This window comes from Mesoplodon bidens (genome assembly GCF_964165515.1).
Source record: "Mesoplodon bidens genome assembly, chromosome: 15".
NCBI lineage: Eukaryota > Metazoa > Chordata > Mammalia > Artiodactyla > Ziphiidae > Mesoplodon > Mesoplodon bidens.
The window spans coordinates 76,664,455-76,686,033 of record NC_138171.1 but is presented as its reverse complement, the minus strand read 5'-3'; the positions used below and the strand labels follow the sequence as shown (position 1 = coordinate 76,686,033).

At 38.0% G+C, this 21,579-nt stretch overlaps 1 protein-coding gene across 1 annotated transcript; it reads left to right on the top strand.

Annotated features, from left to right (window-relative positions):
- Positions 1 to 8,904: 8,904 nt before the first annotated feature.
- On the top strand, positions 8,905 to 21,077 carry MKKS (MKKS centrosomal shuttling protein). The gene is made up of 6 exons (XM_081258003.1): positions 8,905 to 8,925; positions 10,004 to 10,068; positions 13,068 to 14,474; positions 17,507 to 17,682; positions 18,833 to 18,943; positions 20,574 to 21,077. The coding sequence occupies exons 3-6, from the start codon at positions 13,490 to 13,492 to the stop codon at positions 21,012 to 21,014; spliced, it is 1,713 nt and encodes a 570-aa protein (XP_081114129.1). The 5' UTR covers positions 8,905 to 8,925; positions 10,004 to 10,068; positions 13,068 to 13,489; the 3' UTR covers positions 21,015 to 21,077.
- Positions 21,078 to 21,579: the final 502 nt, after the last annotated feature.

The window sequence follows — 21,579 nt, the reverse complement described above, 5'->3', positions numbered from 1 at the left end:
TAAATATGAAACTATCACCCTGTCTTTGCTATTTTACTCTGTCCTTGAGTTTTCCGGTTTCCTTCATGATTAGCTTTACTGGACCTCACTTTAGGACCCTGACTGTTATCTTTTCTATAACATCCTGGAACCTGATTACAGATCTACCCTACTCTAATCAAAATAGCCCCAAAGACCTCAGAACCTCTTTCTTGAGAATCCGGGGTTTTTATTCACATCTAGACTAACTGAAACTGCCTATAGTTTATGGACCCACTTGCCTGAGTCATTCCAGACCTCTCTTTCTACACTCAAGGTTGACACCAGTAATGCTTTTTTTTACCTTTTGAAATAATCAAAATGTAGCTAAGAGTCACAGAGTCCAGTCTGAGTGCCAGGTATTGTGATAACTGCACAACAGCCTTGTGATGGATGTCAATATTATTCTTATTTTATGGGTGATGGGACTGAGGCATTGTGAGGTTAAGTGACTCATCCAAGGTCACAGCCAGTTGCAAAGTGGTAAGGCAGAGATGGAAAGCCCAGGCAGTAGGATTCCACAACTCATCCCCTTAATCACTACACAAAAATACATCCTTACTAAAATAATTCACTGTGCTTTCCCTTCTGGAACTAGATCCTGGTGGGCTTTTTGTGCTGTACTAAGAAATGTAGGTTTCACCTTCTAGTCAAAAATGTCACTGAAGGCTTCTAAGCAAAGCAGAAACATGAATGTATTTGTTGTATTGTTGTCGTTTTCCCCAAGATGGCTGTGTTAAGAGGGTAGAGAATGGATTAATGGGCAATAGACTCAAACAGTGGTTCTCAGACTTAAGCTTCAGAATTACCTAAAGAATTTGTTAAAACACAGATTTCTGGATCCCAACCTAGAGTTCTGATTCAGTAGGTCAGGAGCAGCCCACGATTTTGCATTTCGGATAAATTCCCAGATGATGCTGCTGCCTGTGGTGAAGGGACCACACTTTGAGAACCACTGGACTAGAAGCGAGGAGATCATGAGGTAATGAAGGTCTGGACTGTAGCTGTGGGGAGAAATTACATAAAAGAAATGTCATGTCCAATGGAGGGTTGAGTGACTGACTTGATGGGGAATATAAGGAATAGGGCAGAGTCCACTATATCCAGATTTTCTAACTGAATTGCATGGTAGATAATGCCTTTTTTATTTTTATGTATTATTATTATTATTATTATTATTTTTTGGATAGTGCCTTTTTTTAAAAACCAAAACAGGGAGCATAGGAGGAACAGCAGTTTGGGAAGGAAAGAGGATTCGTCTTTATATGAGATGAGTTTAGACACTTGTGGGGAATAACAGTGGGATAAAGTGGGTTTAAGCTGGAGATGTAGATGAGGGAGTCATTGGTGGATGTGTTAAAACAGAAGCTTTGTATGTGAATGAGGCCACCCAGGAAATGAACACTGGGGGAAGACAGCCCAGGACGGAGCCTTGACAAGGGGGAGTAGGTGGATGGAAACCAGGGGGTCATTAAAGGAGACTGAGAAGGATCAGACTAGTCTCGGGTATGTAAAGAGTTTTAAGAACTCATCAGAAGTGGTGCAGAGGGATCACGGAGAAAGGGAGAGATTGGCATCTTTATAGTCAGGACAGTTTCCATGGAGAGTGGGGCAAAAGCAAATTACTTGGGTTTGAAGATGGAAGTGGGCAGTGGCTCTAGACACATGCGTTACTTGAAAGGAATCAGAGTGTGTAGTACTGGAAGGAAGGCTGGTAAAGGGCAGCTACATTGGGGAATTTGTTTTTGGTTCTTTTCAATGGAGAAAAATGGTCAGCTTTTGCATAGGAGGAAGACCAATTCCAAGTGGGAGGTGGAAGGTAGAAGAGGGGGGTTAATGGAGGTGGTACCATGAAGACACAGCAGCACGTGGGACCGGCTGGAGCACAGATGACAGAAGTGCCAGGCCTTCCTCTGAGACACTGAGGAAGGAGGTGAAGATGGGAGCTGAGGTGGGCATGTGGGAGCCGGAAGTGGAGGGGCTCCTACCCAGTAGCCACGGTTTCCTCTGGCCAGTAGGTTACCTGCAGAAACGAAGGTGGAGAGTAAAATAGAAATCTCAGAAATGATGAAGACAGAAGCCAACCCTTTCGGGATTCAGAGCTGACCAGGGGAACATAAAGTCATTGCTGCAGTACTAAGGGCCCAATCAGCTGCACACTTAATATGGAACAGTCTGCTGTCTGCAAGGTACCCAGTCCCCTTCCTCCACCAATCTGGACATCAAATGGCAGCCAGATGTAACGACAGTGAAAGGGGATGGAAGGATTCTCAGACGGCTCTGTAAACTCTATAACAACGCTCCAGACCTTTCTGATCAACCACAGCCTGGTGCCAGTACGCTGACTGTCTCTTCCTCATTAGTAGCTAATCAGTCACTCACTTGTCACATCTTAGGCTGTTGACAGTTAGTAAAGCTCCCCTATAAAACATGTGATGCTTTCAGTATATTATTTATTTATAAATACATTGAATCCACAGTAACAGTGGGGGATAGCTGAGATCATGAAATGCTTACACATAACTTGACCTTCACCGTACTCCGTGCGTACTCCTGACCCGCTCCCGACGAGGCTGTGCTGTCAGCAGCCCAGCGACTGCCTGTAGGTCAAGGTAGGGGTAGGATTTTGCAGAATGGAAACTTTAGAACTCAGGTGTAGTCCCTTCAGTTCATCAAGAATCGACAGTAACGTCTTGGGTACCTGTGTTTTTACAAGACTGGAAAAGCTCAGCAAAGCTGTTATTTTAGGGGATGTAGTTAGAAAAGGAACAGAGAAAAGGAAGCTATTGTTCTCTTCAGCACGCCAGTCAGTTGAATAGGCCTGAAGACAACATGCAGACCTTTCTAATGTGTACACAAAAACTGCCAAAATGTGAACTGCTGTATTAACAATTGAGGGTAAAAAGAACTATTTTCAGGGTTACTAATTGGAACTCAGGAATGAAGAATTCACAAATACTTCACACCAACATTGCCACGCTAAAAGAAAAGGCATTGTACAATTCCAATAAACTTCATCGAATATGGCAGTCACAAGAGCGGGGCTAATTAATTGTTGAACGTTCTGTTTAGCGTTCTCCATGTTTAAATTACTTTCAGTAGTTTTTAAAAATTTTTTAAACATTACTGTTTTTTCCCAAATACTTTAAGTGGAGCAGCAATGAAGACAGAAAGAAGTTACCTTACACTGTGTCCAAAAGACCAGCAGATGGCGTCCAGCAAGCCCAGTAGGCAAAATGAGAACCTTCCACAGAGTATTTCCTGCATCCAGGTTGTTGTAGGCCTAATCAGTAGCAAAATGTGCTGGTTTTAATTGACCTGATGCTCCATAGAAAGTAATCTGATAGCCAGAGCCAGGTTGTTTAGGATTTTCTAGGGAGCTTAACAGCTTTTTTGCCCTTCTTTGCCCTTCACCTTACTGACCAGTTCTAGCACCAAGAAACCCTCCTTTGGCTTGGAATGTAACAAGTTGCAGTAAGCCTGTCAGAGGCCTTAATGGTAGAAATTGAAGAGCTAGTAATCTCTGTAATACAAATTGAGGGGAGGGAAAGTTGCTGTCCTAGACACATTAGTGCCTTAAATTTAAAGAGTATTTGTGGTCTGAAGCATATCTCTCAGTGTTTTCCTTTCTTGGCCTTTATATGCACTCAAAAAGATGACGATATTTTAATGAGGCAGAGATACAGCAAGCTTTTCTCCATTCTGTTCATTAATTTCTCGCTGTTCATTCCGTACCAAGAACTAAGCTAAAAAAACTCAACTAAAATTAGCCCCACTAATCTCAACCATTAGTAGATCATGGGTGTGTTTTTGGAGGATATAGGCTTTTTTACCCTCTCATTTTGGACCAAGTGGCACAAGACCTGTTAACCTCCAGTGTACCTGACATGAGAAGAAAAACATGCCAGGTGTAACGCACCAGGATGCTTGCCTTCAGTGACCCTCACAAGTGTGCACCATGCACCCAGAATGTTCTCGTCCATCATCATGCACTGGAAATTCTGATTGACTCTTATTGCCAAAGCTGGGATACTAGTTCTTGACTTTTGAAAATTGCTGTTAAGAATGCCAACCAAGACTTTTAGGACTCCAGAATTTAAGATGAGTGCCACAAGTAGCTGACAGTAATTTTGGAATCAATCATTTAGAATTTCCTCATGTATAAAGTGGTCTCATAAAATTGCTATGAAAACAAAACAAGAAAAAATATGAAACCTTTTGAATAATGCAAAGTATACATTTTTGAAAGAAGAGTATAAGAAAGCATAATCTGTGTTGATGGCCTCTAAACATTTTCTAAACAAAAGGCATTTCAATGGATAAAACCATAAACATCTACTTTCTGTTTTACTTAATGTAAAATTTACTAATCTCATTTCCTTTCTCTTGGTTTCCTCCATCAAAAGAGTTCCATACCTTCTGGTTTTGTTTATTTGGGTTTTTTTAGGAGTGTGTTTAAATAAGATTCAGGAAAGATAAGGGCAGTGGCAGGTAGACTAAAGGAGGGTAAAGAGAGAGAAGAAGTCTTCCTGCTGTTATTTCTGTTGCTGCTTTACTCCAAGCAAACTTGAAAGGCTCAGTGAATGAACAACAAGCACTAACTTATTTTAGAAACCATCCTTTGATTGCCCAACAAATCTGATCATGTTGAGCGTATTCTTGAGAAATTTTTGTTTCAGACTCAGGAATCTCTCGAGTCCATAAAATAGTTCCATACCACTTGGAATAACTTGTTGCCAAATGTTTTTGGGGAAGGACCATTTTAAGATAAGCTGTATCTAGCTTCGTTTTTCATCCCCCAAATTGGAGCTCCCTGTCTCCCTGCTGCCCAGCACCGTGAACCTTTCTAAAAGTCAAGGTTTTAAAAACCTTCTCGTAAGTTCATTTGAAAAATGAGTTAATTGTTAGGAATTCTAGTAAGACTTTGTATCATCCTGAGAAGCAGCATGTAGCAGCTATGAGCATGGGCTCTGGAGAATTTACAAGAATACTTATTATTCTTAACATGTTTAGCAATAAAGCATTGAAAAAAATCTCAAATGTCTATCAATCAGCGATCTGTCAAATTAGGGTATTGCCATAAATCAAAAGCTATACATTCACTGAAAATCATAATGAAGATTTGTATTCTTGCGGGAAGAAAAGATTACAAAACAGCATGTATATTCTAATCACATTTTTGTGAAAACCAAAATGATTACAGATATTTTAGCTTTCTTTTTCTTATATCTGTATTTTCTAACTTAAAAAAGTAAGACAGTATTATATTGTTTAGAAAACGGCAGTAATGCTGATTTTCATTTTGGAAAAAAAACCCACAAAAAGACTTTAGAAGAAAAAAATGGGTTAAATCAAAATTTTATCCCCAAAATATATGGACTGTATTTAAAAGCTCCACAAGAAGATATGAAGAAAATAAGGAATGTATCATTTCACTAACTAGTTTGTTGTCTTCTTACAACTAACAATGAGCCTTATTTAGTGAAGTCTAACTTGTCTGGCCCTAGAATATGGGTTATTTAAGCAACAGAATACATGTAAAATGCTGGAAAGCTATTAAGTGAAATGAAGTAGGTGAAGGTTACTGTGCCATTTAAAAATAGTCCATTTTGCTTGGTGGAGATGGACTATCATGCAGATGGTGTGATACTCTGTTTTTTTGTGGATTTAAATGTGAAGACTGCAAAAGTACTTTGTAAAGTAAAAAGCCTTGTCATCCTGATCCTAATCGTTTTCCAAGCCTCTCAAAGGACAACAGGATAATCATCAGAAAATAGTTACCTGCTCACTCACCCCCATTAGCCAAATCAATGTGTGAGATATGGAGAATTTGAGGAAATGGGGGCATGTAGGTGTTGAGCAAATATTACAGCAATTCATCATTAAATCAGTCCACATCAGTTACTAACCAGGACGTGCTGTTACTGGGCCTCAGTGGTAATTTGGCAAATATGAGTTTTCAGCCAAAATAGATACTAATTCCCAGGTTTAACTAAACCTAAATCTACAAAAAAATGCATAGATCTTTAAGTTATTCTAGTGGAAAAGAATAGTAGTCTGGGGCTTCCCTGGTGGCGCAGTGGTTGAGAGTCCGCCTGCTGATGCAGGGGACATGGGTTCGTGCCCCAGTCCGGGAAGATCTCACATGCCGCGGAGCGGCTGTGCCCGTGAGCCATGGCCGCTGAGCCTGCGCATCTGGAGCCTGTGCTCCACAACTGGAGAGGCCACAACAGTGAGAGGCCCGCGTACCGCAAAAAAAAAAAAAAAAAGAATAGTAGTCTGTTAAACACAACATAAATAAAATAGAGTGCCCTCCTTTGTCCTTAACCCAGGGATGACCCAAAGATGTATTGAGTACAGGGAGCTAACTTGATCCTAATCTGAGGAAGGTTCTCAATACATCACATTTCATCCTGTGACCTACATGGAGAGGATAGTACCACACTTTCCAGACATTGCTGTTATAGCCTGTACTTTAATTTGTTCTGAATTTTAATTATTGAGTTAGTTATGTCAACTTTATTATTAAATCCTTTTATCCAAATGACTCTTTTCTGTAAGCTGTTTTCCTAAAAGTTTGCAACTCAGGAAAAAGTCACAAATAATGAGTGATGATATGTTACGATCATGAGAAGTAAACAGTGAAGAGCAGAGATGCCATCTGTGAAAAGTACTGTGACTCGATAAGCTCGTGTTGAGAGGGACAGAGTTGGAGGTGTTAACGTCACTTTAGGTATTGAGACTGGATGTGAAGGACCCTATCTTCTAAACCTTTAATTCAAGGTATTTTATGGGCAGAAATGCCACCTATCAGTCAACACAAGCCGGTTGACTTTGGTGCGCCCTCAGTCCCTCCTTCCATCTAGGCAGTAATCCTTACTGTAGTTCTTCCCTCATTACTTACTCCGAGTCACCCGGTGCCTCCCCCAGTGGTTTTATTGTTTCCTCAAATCTCAAACATCCCAAAGGCTTTTGCACAGTGGGCTTCGCAAGGAAATGTAATCATGATACAGTTATTTGTGATTGACTTTTTCCGAAGATAGAACATGAGCATGTCAATAAAAGGTGTGGTCTCTAAAGGCTGCAAGAAGTGTAGAGGATGCCAAAGCACTTTAGAAAAGAAAAAGGCATAAAATACTTGGAGTGACAAAGTAGGCCATGTTCTTTCCATCTAGTAACTTATTTAAGCTTAGCAACAAAGTCCTTATTAAATGTGAATTTGGACCTCAAGGAGAAATGGTTTCTAATGCTGGGAGTAATATAGGTACATAGGCATAACTCTAAGCCTTCTGTTTTTCTAATATGTATATACAGAACACAGAGACAATTTGGGTATTTAGCTCATTAGTCCTGTATATTAATCTTGATTTAAAGGGGAAGGAATAAGTGAAAATTCTGTTTAGGCATTTTTCTAAAGGCATTCACACAAAATTACTGTAAGAAATTTTATGATACTGAAACTCATGTACATGCAGTTGAACCTAATTCTTAGTTTATCCCATAGATGAAGGAGCAGTCCTTACTCTTCTGTGCCCAGGAAGGAACTTGGAGAGCAGGTCCATTCATAGCATCACAAGTCTCTAAGCTAATCACTAAAGCCTAGTGAGTGCCCTTAAGTGAAAAAGTATAAGGAGTCCAGTTGTACGGACTCAAGTTCCCCAACCTAGCGGATCATCAGAAACAGACTTCCTGGGCTACACTCCATGCTTTCCAAATCAAAGATAGAGCAAAAAGACTGTTCTCAATACTACTGAGCTTTGAAACTCCAGGCAAGTTACTGGCCCCAATTTCTTCATGTAAACTGGATTGACAGTAACCCCTGCAGGGTATAGTTATTAGCCATAAGGGTAAACACTCTAAAATGCAGTGGTTCAGCACATAAATGTGGAAATGGCATTAATTCATAGAGTCCAAACCAAAAGTCTTTTGCTACAATTGGAATCCATGCATGACTCAATCTCAGTTGAAACATCATCGCTCACATCCTGTCCGAATGCAGAATCTGAATTCTTACTGCATACTTAAGGATTGCCATTTGATTCTTCTGTAAAAATTGTGACTAAATATATTTTTTGAAAAATCTAACTTCATTGTGGTTCAGAGAAAGTATAATTAATTATATAAAGAAAACCAAGGATCCCCACCCCCCAGGCCGTGGACCAGTACTGGTCCGGGCCTGTTAGGAACCGGACCGCACAGCAGGAGGTGAGCAGTGGCCAGCCAGCGAAGCTTCACCTGCCGCTCCCCACCGCTCGCACTACCTCCTAAACCATCTACCCCCCACCTCCCACCCCCCACCCCTGTCGGTGGAAAAATTGTCTTCCACGAAACCGGCCCCTGGTGCCCAAAAGGTTGGGGACTGCTGAAGAAAACGATCTTGATGCATGAGTGTTTCCAAAGATTCCAGTGGCTTTCCGAGCAGGTAGTGTTGCTCCTTTACAGTTGCTGACTAAACGTTTAGTATTACTCTATAAGTTTCCCAAGCCTGATTTCCTGCCATCCCTTTAAGTCTACAACGTCTCTTTTTGTTAATTAACATTGCAATGTATTGTAACTAAAAAACTTTTAACAGGCAGCTTTTATTGGAGTGCAATATTCTGCTTGTGGTAGTATATACAGATGTAATTTGAGGGATTTTTTTTATTTTGTTTCTTTTAACTGTTGGCCTTTTCTTAGGTGCACTAATGCTGAAGCACTATGAGCTTTCAGAAGTTCTGGAGAGACTACAAAGTTCTGGTTGTTATGGTACCTCTAGTTGGGCTCATACATTTGGGGTGGCACAGGATCAAAAGTAGCCCTGTCTTCCAAATTCCTAATAAGGATGACCTTCCTGAGCCAGGCAGTCTGGCACTCACAAATCCTGAGAAGAACCACATCCCAGGGAAATAGCAGACTTGAGAGCTTCAGGTGAGTTTGATTTAATGTGGTCAACCAAATGGCATGTTCCAACAATGGGAAACATAATCTTTAAGAAAGTATAGGGCTCTGGCAATAAAAACCTAAGTTGGTGAGTTAACCTGTTGTTTTTATTATGAACCACTGGCAAAATATTATCCTTCAGTTGCTTCTAGAAAAGTTGGTTCCACAGAAAGCTTTGACACTTGCCTGAAAGGACAGTCAGTGCATTACTTGTCCTGCCCTTTTCACTAGCAGTGTCACCAGGATCATAATTGTGTCCAAAGGAGCAGTTTTTCCCCTGCCATAAATCCATGCCACACTTACAAATATGTAACCTGCAAAAGGTTCTTTTCTTTATTATTGTTCTCTGATTTTTCCAAGATAAATAAAACTAATTGTATTTATTCCTTAATATCTACAGTCAGCCCGCCGTACCCATAGGTTCCAAATCCACAGATTCAGTGAACCACGGACCAAAAATATTTTTAAAAATAATTCCAGAAAGTTCCAAAAAGCAACTACTTACATAGCATTTCCATTGTATTAGTAATTATAAGTAATTTAGAGATGATTTAAAGTATCTGGGAGGATATGCCTATGTTATATGCAAATACTTCCCCATTTTATATAAGGGACTTGAGCATCTGCAGATTTTGGTATCCGAGGGGGGTGTCCTGTAACGAATCCCCCATGGCTACCAAAGAATGACTAATACTTTAGCTTCAAAGTAATTTGTTACTTTTCAGAGCCACTGAAATAAGAGCATATAGTAATATAATTCAGGTCTATAGACCCCTATCAATAATTCCCAAATCCAGAAAGTTCTAAAATCTAAAAGGTTTTGTCATAACTCCTTAGCTAGTTGATCTTAACTGACATGAGGCAATTTAATCTTTATTCCACTTAATATGAATATTTAGTTTCACTGCAGAAATATTGTTATATTTGATGATGAGTGTTATACTATATTATGATTATATTGATTCTGGGTGTTAAACACCATATTATTTTGAGTATGGGTGTTATACACTATATTGTATTTCTAAAATCCAAGAAATAATGAATTATGAAACTCATTTGGCCCCAGATGGAGAACTGTGACCCTACAATTGTGGAACATTTTCTATTTTAATATACCATTTTGACCTTCAGGTGAGTAATAATGTCCTAGTGGTTGAAGTACATCAAAAGTATGTGCTGTATCTGTCTGTTATTTTAAAAATTTTTTACTTTTATTATGGAAAGTTGCAAACAAACCCCAAATAGAGAGGGAATAGTATATTCAACTCTATAGTATCCATCCCCCAACTTTAACAGTTATCAACATTTTACCAATCTCTTTTTATCTATCCCCTCCCTTTTTTTTTATTGCTGGAATACTTTTAAGCAAGTCTCAGGTTTTGGTATGTATCTTTAACAGTGAGGATAAACACATACAACCACAAGTATATTATCACACTGAAAAAATTAATGGTAACTCTTACTATTTAATTTTTAGTTCTAGCACAAAAGCATTCATACCCAATACATGAGGGTGAGCCAATAAACTATTTACAAAATAGGCAGTGGGCTGGATATGGTCCATGGGCTATAATTTGCCAACCACTATGATGGTGTAGTCCATTACTTCATTAGGTGTTGCAAAATTATGCTGCTGAAATGCTATCGTTTCTTCTCCATTTATTAGCTGGACCAACTTTGCCTCAACTATTCAGTTACCCCTCAAAATGCATTTATACAGGAAAGCAAGATAAATGGTTTATTTCCCTTTTATCAGTTTTTATAATAAATTTGAATTATCTCAGTCTATTACTGTCAGTATTCTTTTTAATGCTTAAATTGTCCCGTCTTAGATTCCTTCCAAGTTGACTCCTGTGTCGTCTTTTTTTTTTTCCTGTGCCCTTTGATATGATCCAAGTGATCTTTAATAACATTATTACTTTTTGGCAGAAAAATGTCCCCAGCTCATCTAGTTTATTTCTTACCTCAGACCTAGAATCAGCCACTTCTCCAAAGAGCCCTGATTCATTTTAGGAAAAAATTTTACGTGTTTATATTTCTTTAAATCATATTTTATAGCTCTGAATTTAGAATATAGTCATGTAGGTTTTAGTATTATTTAATTGTTATCCATCACTGCAGAAAGCCCATCTGCCAGGCCAGTGCATCCAGGAATAGTCAGGGCCATTCATGTGATGGTAACTTTTGGAATAATGGGTCACATTGTTAGGAAGAAAGAAATAGCTGAACTGACACTTCCAAACCTATGCTATAAGCCAGCCCTGTGTTTTGTTTCTTTTCTTTTCGATTGTACCTTATTTTGTCTAGATCTAGACATAGGACCAGAAGTCAGCAAGTTTTGACATCCTAAAAATGATTTGGGAGTCACCAACACTCTCTTTCTTTCTCATTTTATAGAGATATTAGCCAAAAGATGTGGTTACTGGTCTCACTACCACAAGACTGTTAGAGGTGCCAATTTGGCATTCTACTTTTGAAAAGTCGCATGTCACTATTATGTATTGAAAAGTAACTAGAGAAATCACTTTATTAATCACAGTCTGTTATGATTTGTGGTTTGTGTGTGTGTGTGTGTTGTAATGTGCAAATTTATGTATGGAAGTCACTTCACTAAGCTTTCATTTAAATGTATTTCACAGATTTTGCCAAGTCTAAACCTTTGAAATAATATTTAAGTACCTTTGTTGTTCCTTGCATAAGATAAACAGAAACTTTTTTTCCTCCTCGTGCTATAAAAAGAGATGACTATAGCTTTATCATTGCAGGGAGAAAGCTGGCCATCATTGCTTTCACTTTTTTGGGGCCCAGTTGCCATGGTTATAGCCCTTTAACTAAATTGGGAGGAGTGGTAACCAAAAGAACACTTTGCATAGCATTCCCTTGTTCTCTTCACATCTTCTTTGCACATCTTCAAATCACCTTTTTGGTCTGTATCATATTGTGCCGTAGACAGCTCTGGGTAGTACTGTAGTTTGAGTAGTTCAATTAGTTTTATTTGTGCTAAACACTGTCCAGTGGTTAGCATATTCCTGAAAATAACTAATAATTGGCTGAACCTTTACCTTCAAAGCACCAAGCCTCAACAGTTAAGGTCTATGACCTGAGATTTTTATCCTTTCCACATATTATTATAGTATCAGAATTTTATGCCTCAGGCACGCTTCTTCCAACCTCATTAAGGAAACTAGTACAAGCACTAGCACACTTGGTAAATGATAGCATTTTATATTATTTACACCCTTTGAGGTCACATTGCAAATCAGATCCTATTTTTCTCCTTGTCATCCAGCACATTCCCTGGCTTTTGTATTTATTGTCATTAGCCAAAATTTGGGAGATGGTTAGATATAGGACATCAAAACTGAAAATCATTGATTGATCGGGTAAAACTACAGAAAACTGCTCTGAATTTGGCCAAATATTTAAAATTAAAACATGGTTTATTCTTTGGTAGATGTGTTGTGTAGATTTGTCTAGCTGGATGTAGACTGTACATTAGAGAGTGTCTGTATTAGGAATCCTAACAGTTATCTCATTTTCATAATTATTTATAAGCAGGATTTGATATAAATGCCCTTGTATTCACACCTAAGGTTTCCAAGCAAATGAAAGTTAGAGAAGAAACAACACTAGATCTTGATGTAAGAGAATAAAAACATTTGGGACTCAGAGACCAAATTCTATGAGTTTCACATGGCATTTGTCTTCTAGAAGCATATCATATTTGAATAACTGTACTGTAAGCTTTCTAGCTGTGTTACTGTGCATTCCAAAATGATTAAAATATCAGTACTTTTTCTTGTAGGGATTCCTTGAATAAAGAAATGAATGTTTGGGAGGGTGGGAGGGAGGGAGATGCATGAGGGAAGGGATGTGGGAACAGATGTATATGTATGACTGATTCACTTTGTTATAAAGCAGAAACTAATAAAAAAAATAAAAAAAATAAAAAAAAAATAAATGAATGTTTAGTCTAAGTTGATTTACATTTCTCATTTTTGGGGGTTTGTGCCAGTGGATAGTTCCTTTTTCTAAAGAAGGAGCAGGGCATTAAAAGTAATTGCTAAACTACAACCTATTAAATGTTTTGGAATTATTTCTCTAAAATGTTTTATTTTTATTTCTTATAGAAAGAAGCAGCTTTGAGTCTGAGCTTGAGTTTGAAAGAAGAAATGAAAAATAGCAATTGGATCAGAAAGTACTGGCTTCTTGTAGCTGGGATTTCCTTCACAGGCATCCATCTCGGAACATATTTTATACAGAGAGCTGCAAAACAATCTGTAAAGTCTCAGCCTGAAGGCAACAAAAGAGTTTGAATAATGAACTAAAATAAATACTTGGAATTACTAATATGTCATTACACCATTACGTGCCGATTAGTATCATAAGCATGGAGCTAAGTATTTAATTTTATAGCCACAACGCTGTATATTCGGACTTTCATTCCTGAAGGATAATCTTGTTAAATGTTGAAACCCACCACAATACAATAAATAGAAAACTCTGGTTAACAAAATAAAAGCTGTCTTCACAAATTACCACCTGAAGTAAGATGTCTCGTTTAGAAGCTAAAAAGCCCTCATTCTGTAGAAGTGAACCACTGACAAGCGAACGAGTGCGGGCCACCCTCTCTGTCTTCAAAGGCATCGTCACATCCTGCTATGGCCCGGCAGGCAGGCTGAAGCAGCTGCACAACGGCCTGGGGGGCTCTGTGTGCACAACCTCCCAGTCAGCAGCCCTCCTCGCCAACCTGCCAGTCACCCATCCCATTTTAAAGATACTGACAACTTCTGTGCAGAATCACGTGTCCTGCTTCAGTGACGGCGGCTTATTCACAGCCATTCTTTGCTGCAACTTAGTTGAAAATGTTCAGAGAATAGGTTTGACACCCACCACTGTCATTAAGTTAAATAAGCAGCTTTTGAGCCTCTGCACCAGTTACCTAAAATCCGAGGCCTGTGGTTGTCGAATCCCAGTCAACTTTAGTAGCACTCAGATCCTCCTCTGTTTGGTGCGCAGTATATTAACAAGTAAACCTGCCTGTATGCTCACCACAAAGGAAATCGACCATATCAGTACTTTGATTCTCAGAGCCTTTCTGCTTATAATTCCAGAAAATGCCCAAGACCACATCATTTTAGGAAAGAGTATAATTATCCCTTTAAAACCTCAAAGAGTTATAGATTCTACTGTGTTACCTGGAATACTTATTGAAATATCAGAAGTTCAATTGATGAAGATATTACCTATCAAAAAATCAGATTCCTTCAAGGTGGCACTCTTTTGTGTGTCTTTATCCGGAGACCTTTCTGATACTGGAGAAGGAAATGTGGTGGTGAGTTACGGAGTTTCTCTTGAAAATGCAGTCCTGGAACAGTTGCTTAACCTAGGAAGGCAGCTGGTTAGTGATCACGTAGATCTTGTCTTGTGCCAAAAAGTTATACACCCATCTTTGAAGCAGTTTCTCAGAACGCATCATGTTATTGCTGTAGACAGAGTTGGAGTGGCTGTGATGGAACCCCTGAGTAAAGTCACAGGTAAAAAGCACTCTCAGCTTTTGCCCCTTATGGTTAATAAATCATACTTCTTTTGAGCAAAGATAGTCTTGGTGTGTGTCAGTGTTATCATCTTGAACAATTTGAGAAGCCGCCAACCTTACAGTGTGTGTGTATCATTTCTGGCAGCAAAGGTGGTTTCTGAAAAAGATCCTGCGTTGTTCACTTATTACAAATTGAGTGATGAGGACTATTTTCTAGGTATTTTCCAGCCCCAAAATGTACAGAGTTATTATGCAGAGTCTGTCATAATCTAAAACTATTAACCCCCAAACATTTTACAGATTATTGAGAAATCTAACATCTTCATAATCACATGAAGTCTTTCATACTTGGAACAAAATTCTTCTACTTGAGTTTTACAAAGCTCTTAAGTCACATTGTATTCAGAAGGCAGTTTTGCAACTAGAATATTCACTTTTATCTAACTCCAACAAAGAACTGTACTTCTGCCTAAATGGTGGTTCGTAATTAGGGTGTGTGTGTGTGTGTGTGTGTGTGTGTGTGTGTGCGTGCCCGCCCGCAGGCTAGCCTTCCGTATCCCAATATCCCAAATATTTCCAGCTAGGCTCCTTGAGAGTTGGGATCATCTTTTACTTACAGTGCTTACAACAAGCCTGATCCACAGTAGGGGTTCTAAATGTTTGTTGAATTAACAATAATATGTTTATTAACATACAGAATTATAACAGGCAAGAAATTCACCGTATTTCACAAACTCGGCAAAAAGAAGCAAATAGAATGTTGGTAGTTACCTGCTAGAGCCAAAGAGAAATGACAGGCTGAAAAGTTCCTGATTTGAGTCACTTTTTAGTATCTCTTTAACTACATTGACAAGCTATCAGAAACACAATCATTTCATTCAGATCAATTTCAATTCGTAAGTTATTAGACTTAAAAGTTTAAGTCTAATAAATTTTGTTAAAACTGTTAAAGTTGACTATTTTTAGTCTCATTATAAATCATCGAAAAGGAGAAGGATGAGTGCCAGGACTGAATTCCTAAGATCTCTGGGCTATTGCCCTGCCTCTGTAAGACTGTCAAATGATCGTTAAAGTGGAAATCGTTAAGAAATAACAGAAACCGTTCTTTGGAACTCATTGGTAATATTGTGGGTCAGACCCATATCCTTAAATATTTACTGGCTTTTCATGAGTCAGGTGATTTCCAGTTGTGAATATTGAGTATTATAGATTATGTAGTCAGTTTTTAAACTGAAGCATTTTTCCATGGAAACAATATTATAAGTGGGCACTGGGTTTCCACACCAGCCCACAATTGATATTTTATCCCATTTGTAACTAGAACATGGTAGAACATGAACTGACCTATTTTATTTGAAAATGGATATGAAAAGTTATGTGTTTTCCAAGTATTTGCAGTTGATTCTTTGGAGTGTTATCAAGTGTTATCAAGGAGTGTTATCAAGAGATTGCAGAGCTGCCAGTGGGATTGGGGAGAGTGTAAATGTTTTTTATAGACACGCCCTGCCCTGCTTCCCCAAGTTATGTATGTATAACATTATGCAAAGCCAGGGCTGCAGTCTTGGATCTCGGGAGCAGAAACTTATTGAGACACAAGGGAAAGGGGGGAAAAAAACTATACCAGGCCAATGGTTCCGGTAAACTAATAACAAGTGAAGTATGTTTGGGACCTAATCCATCTTCTCTGGTGTATCTAGGTTAACGTTACCTCCTTTCTCCCCCTTCAAGCAAGATTCCTCTTTACTGATCTAGGTTAAGTAATGGGGTTATTGTGCTTGGTTGACTTGTGGGTATGAAGCTTGTCATAGCTTACAGAGCATTTTTAACATTTGGTTTGATTTATTTGTGAAATAGACATGATTATCCCCATTCTGGGAAAGCCCACGCAGAAGAGTTAAATGACTTGCTCCACATCAGAGGATGATCAGCAGGAAAGGGGATCCTCTCCTTACAAATTCTCTGTTGGTTCCACCCTTGAAATTATACAAGATGTAGAGTTTTGTGTTTTTTTCCTTAAATTTTAGATCCCTCAAGTATTCCTTATTGTTTGAGACTTCAGAAGTAAAGAAGAAAGGGGTATTCAAAGAAGTGAAATTTTTCATGATTATTTTCTTGGTTTTTACAAAATTTTTGAGCTGCACGTATTTTTAGACATAATTATTTTAATCCCATTAGTTTCAAAGAGGAGACTGGTCCAAGAAGGTACATTGCTAAGAGTTACAATTTTAATCTGAAGACTTTAAACTAGTATTGTTACTCCTTATAGAAGGTTTGTGCTGTTTCTTACATAACTACTACATTTAGAGATTTTTAGAAACCTTCAAGTCATCCTAACTTCTCATTTATTCATATTTTTATTAATTTATGTTTTGTAAAATTTTACTACTTTACCTGTACAGGAAGGAGGGCAAAATATAATCAAAGAATAAGAAAATGAAATAAGAATGTCACATACTTTATTTTGGCATAATTTAGGTAGTTGTTTACATGCAAACAGTTGTTAGGCAAAAAGAAAAAAGAAAAAAATTCCTATATGTTCACTAAATGGAGCCCCAAAAGAATTCAACTACACAGCTATTTGCATAGCTTAATTTGCATGTTTTAAGGTAAAAATCATAACACCTTTAAAAAATGGCCTGTCTCCTCACTTCATCTTCATTCCAGATTAGTGGGGTTGTTAATTTGGGGTCTCTGATCCCTGCACGGGCTTCCAAGGTTCCTGGACTTCCTGAAAATGTATGCAAAATTGTGTGTGTCTTTTTCTGGAGAGTACAAAATAGCTTCTAACATGTTCAAAGAAGTCTGTAAACCAAAAGAACTTCTGCTTTATTTGCATATGATTTTAATGACAGAATATTACTTATAAGTTTAAGATGATGCATCTTATTTCTTTATCCTATATTTCATATCTTAAATGATATGCTTGTGGGACTTTTATATTGGCTAGGAATAAATATTATAATTGTAAATGATTGTATGCTCCATCTTTACTCATCCATTTTGTGTTTTCTAAACTTTTTTAAAAAATAGGAACAAGGCCTATTGGTTCCTTGGACTCAATCTCTCCCAGTAGTTATGGAAGTGTGAAAGATTTATGCACTGCAAAATTTGGCTTCAAACATTTTTTTCATCTTATTCCTAATGAAGCAACTGTCTGCAGTTTGCTTCTCTGCAACAGAAATGACACAGCCTGGGATGAACTGAAGGTAAGTAATAAACTTTGAATTCCATGTCTAGGGGCTGAGGCAGGGATTAAATAATCACTCAGACAAGTGCTATAAGTTTTTTTTCACATCGGTGAGCTACGCTTTTTTTTCTTCATAACTTCCCTAGGTTGTATAGAAAGCAAAAACAACAAAAATGTGAGAATTAAAATTACAAGTAAGCTGACTGAATTGCCTGTGATACTACAGAAACTTGGCATGTTGCCTCTTATTATTTCTAGTATTTTACAAGCAATCTAAAAGTCCTTGATGGGGACTTTTCTTAAGAAATTAACTTCAATTGTGTACTTGTTGATGCTAATGTGTATGAATAATTCACTTAGCAGTAGGTTCCCCAGTTATACCCATCATCCACCTCTTAACAGCATGTTGTCCACGAACAGCAATAACACATGCAGCTTTTATACAATGGAAGCGATGCCCTATGGCATTGGTCACAGACTTGAAGAATGCATGCTCAAGGATCTATCCTTGGTGAATATTCAAGGTCTGTGTGTTTTTATTACTGCTTGGTTGGATCATTTCCATAGCAACTTGAAATAAATTCTACAGCTAAGTTATTTAGACTGAAATATTTTTTTGGTAGAAATATTTGCATACCTTGCTGATCCAGTTATTGTATTTGTGAATCTCAATTTGGAGAGCTAAATGTATATGAAAGAGGATATTAAGCCAGACCATGAAAACAAACATCTGGCTAAAGTATTTTCTTTCATCTCTTTATTATTTCATCTTTATTATTCCAAAATGTATTCATCACATGACAACCTTAGTGACACCAGTTTTGTTCTTCTGCAATTAAAATCAGGCTCTTTTTTTTTTTTTTTTTTTGCGGTATGCGGGCCTCTCACTGTTGTGTCCTCTCCCGTTGTGGAGCACAGGCTCCGGACGCGCAGGCTCAGCGGCCATGGCTCACGGGCCCAGCCGCTCCACGGCATGTGGGATCTTCCCGCACTGGGGCACAAACCTGTGCCCCCTGCATCTGCAGGCAGACTCTCAACCACTGCGCCACCAGAGAAGCCCTAAAATCAGGCTCTTTGAGACCACTCTCTAAGTTGCCTTGAAAACGTGGTTATATTTCTTTGTGTTTCTGATGTCAGTGTCAGATACTGGTGATTCGTTTCTTTTTTAGCTCACGTGTCAAGCAGCACTGCATGCTTTGCAGTTAACAATCAAGGAACCATGTGTTTTATTAGGAGGTGGCTGTACTGAAACTCATTTGGCGGCATATATCAGACACAAGGTAGGTTAGGTAGTCCTTCTTAAATTATCTGAATTCTCAGCAACATTCATTTTATGAGATAATAAACTAAATCATAATACTCTGGAGCCTTTAATGCTTAATTTCTCAGTAGTCTTGAAATCAAATATTGTATTTGAAAACACTTGAGGAAAATAACACTTGCAATTATAAGGTAATATCTTTATCACAATGATTATTAATCCAACCTTTTAGCAGGTGATCACATTCTTTGAGTATTGTCTCTACTGTCTGTTGAAATGAGCATTCTGTTAATGGGAGCTGTCATCTTAGAGCTCTCAAGTGCTGTGGTACAGTAATAATTGGTATTCACGATGAAAGTGTTGAGATTCTATAGAACACTTCAGTACCTTCTGGATCTTCAAGAAAAAACTTAATTTCATTTATTAAAGCATGCTAATTATTAGACTCTATTATAATTTTTAAATTGGTATTCATTTATGATATATTGATTCTATTAAATAGAATTGTTTTATTAATCTATGAAACTCCATTTCCTGACAGTAAATTTAGTGCATTGTAGTTCTTATTAATTATTTCATTAACACTGACCTACTCTGTTTGAAAATGGATACAAAAATGTATGTGTTTTCCAAGTATTTTCAGTTGGCTCTTTGGTTAGTCAGGAGTGCAGAGCTCCCTGGGATGCCTGGGATTGGGTGTAAACGTTTTTCATAGACATGCCTTGCACTGCTTCCCCAAACAATTTAAAATCTGTTTGAGGATAAAGCCCATTCATGAAAAGTTATTGGAATTTACATTATGAAAAACAAAACCATTGCCAGTCTGTTGATGCTGAATGGACAATAACATGGTCTGCAAATGGGACTGAGTAAACTAGAATAAGTCTTTTGGAGAAGGAAGGTGTTTTGAGTAGGATTTTAAAGAAACAGTATATAGCACTGAAAATATGGGGAAAAAATATGCCATAGAGATGATCTCATCTGGTTCCAACCTCCTGGGCAAAAGAAAAAAGTGGTCACTGTTTTTAAGTAGTTAGGATATGGGTTTTTAACTATCATTCAAGTGTGAGTTTGCTAATATATTACTTTTTCTATCATGAAATTTCTAGGATAAACTTTTTAAAATGGTGAAAAAGAAGCAAAGTTGTATAACCTTGTCATTAATTTGAAAAGAAGAATAGTTATCTTTTAAACATTAATGTGAAAATGACACGTGCTTAAATGGTTTTTGTCTTAATAATAATACATGTATTCGCATTTTAAACAAATCTCAAACATTTGCCAAGCATAAAGAAGTACTTCATCTGGGACATTTGTCTTCCAGAGGTTCCTCCCGGATGTACAGAAGCCTGTGATTCACATATTATACCTTGTCCTTCATGTATTAAGGAGGCAGTACTGGGCAGTCCTTCAGAATAAGTTGATGGTGGGGTCTATTCTGAGTTATTCATTCTGATAACATGACTGGTAGCGAGCATTTTTACTACAACAACCAGGTTAAGGGATTAGCCTGACCAGCTGGCCCATCCATGCCCTTTAGCCTTGTGCCAAACCCCTATGAATAAGGGTTTGATCAAGTATTTTTCAGAAACATTTTTGTCATATTAATTGCTCTGTTCTGTGTTTTCAATGGTTTTGTTACTCTTTAGACGCGTAGCGAGCCAGAAGGCATTCTTAGAGGTGACGGATGTACCCAGACAGAGCTCCAGCTCATCGCTGAAGCGTTCTGCAGCGCACTCGAATCTCTCGCTGGCTCATTAGAACACGACGGAGGTGAAATTCTCACTGACGGGAAGTATGGACACTTTTGGTCAGTTCGGGCTGATTCTCCCTCTGTTGTGAACTGGCCAGATTTGCTTTCAAGATGTGGCTGTGGACTCTACAGCAGCCAGGAAGAACTTAGCTGGTCCTTCTTAAGGAGCGCTCGTCTTCCTTTTGTGCCTCAAACCTGCCTTCCATGTGAAGCCACGGACTCAGCCGGCAACCTGACCTTGGACTGTTTTACTGCAAAGCTTAGTGGCCTACAGGTGGCTGTGGAGACTGCCAATTTGATTTTGGATCTTTCATATGTCATTGAAGATAAAAACTGATGTAAGAGAATAGCATGTTTATATTACAAAAAGAAAAACTAGTGACGTGTCAATAAAGAAAAATATTGAGTGTATGTGTTGTCTCTCAAAGACCTGTTCTGCGTATTGGGATTAATGATTCATAAATGTATAGATACACTTATTTAAGGAAAAAAGAATTGATTCTTGAATACCACATTATTATACCACAGAATAATGAAAGTATGAAGCATTGTTAAAGATATGGTAATTATCTAGTGGTTTCCACAGATACCACTGTACATTGTTCTATATTTCTGTTCTCGTTATTTTGACATCATTCTAAGAGCATAACAGAAATTGTTTTAAATCCTATGTTCTTGTTCGGATATACTTATTACAGATACTTTTTAGTTCATAGTAATTACATATGTTTAAAACTAGATTCCAAAGTATCACAAAAGCATCTAGTACATACTGCTCATTCAAAAGAAGTATTCAAACTACACATTCAGTAAAATTTCTGGGTTCTTTAACTGAGACTATATAATTCACTGGTTGGGTAATTGATGTAGGTGCTGGTCTACCTACAATTGCCAGTTTGTAT

What these genes read in the sequence shown, in the direction of transcription:
- MKKS (XM_081258003.1), top strand. Translation starts at nt 13,490, where the DNA reads ATGTCTCGTTTAGAAGCTAAAAAGCCCTCATTCTGTAGAAGTGAACCA. An exon ending in CAGCCTGGGATGAACTGAAG is followed by an intron (nt 17,683 to 18,832) that starts GTAAGTAATAAA and finishes TTTCTTTTTTAG; the next exon opens with CTCACGTGTCAAGCAGCACT. An exon ending in CGGCATATATCAGACACAAG is followed by an intron (nt 18,944 to 20,573) that starts GTAGGTTAGGTA and finishes GTTACTCTTTAG; the next exon opens with ACGCGTAGCGAGCCAGAAGG.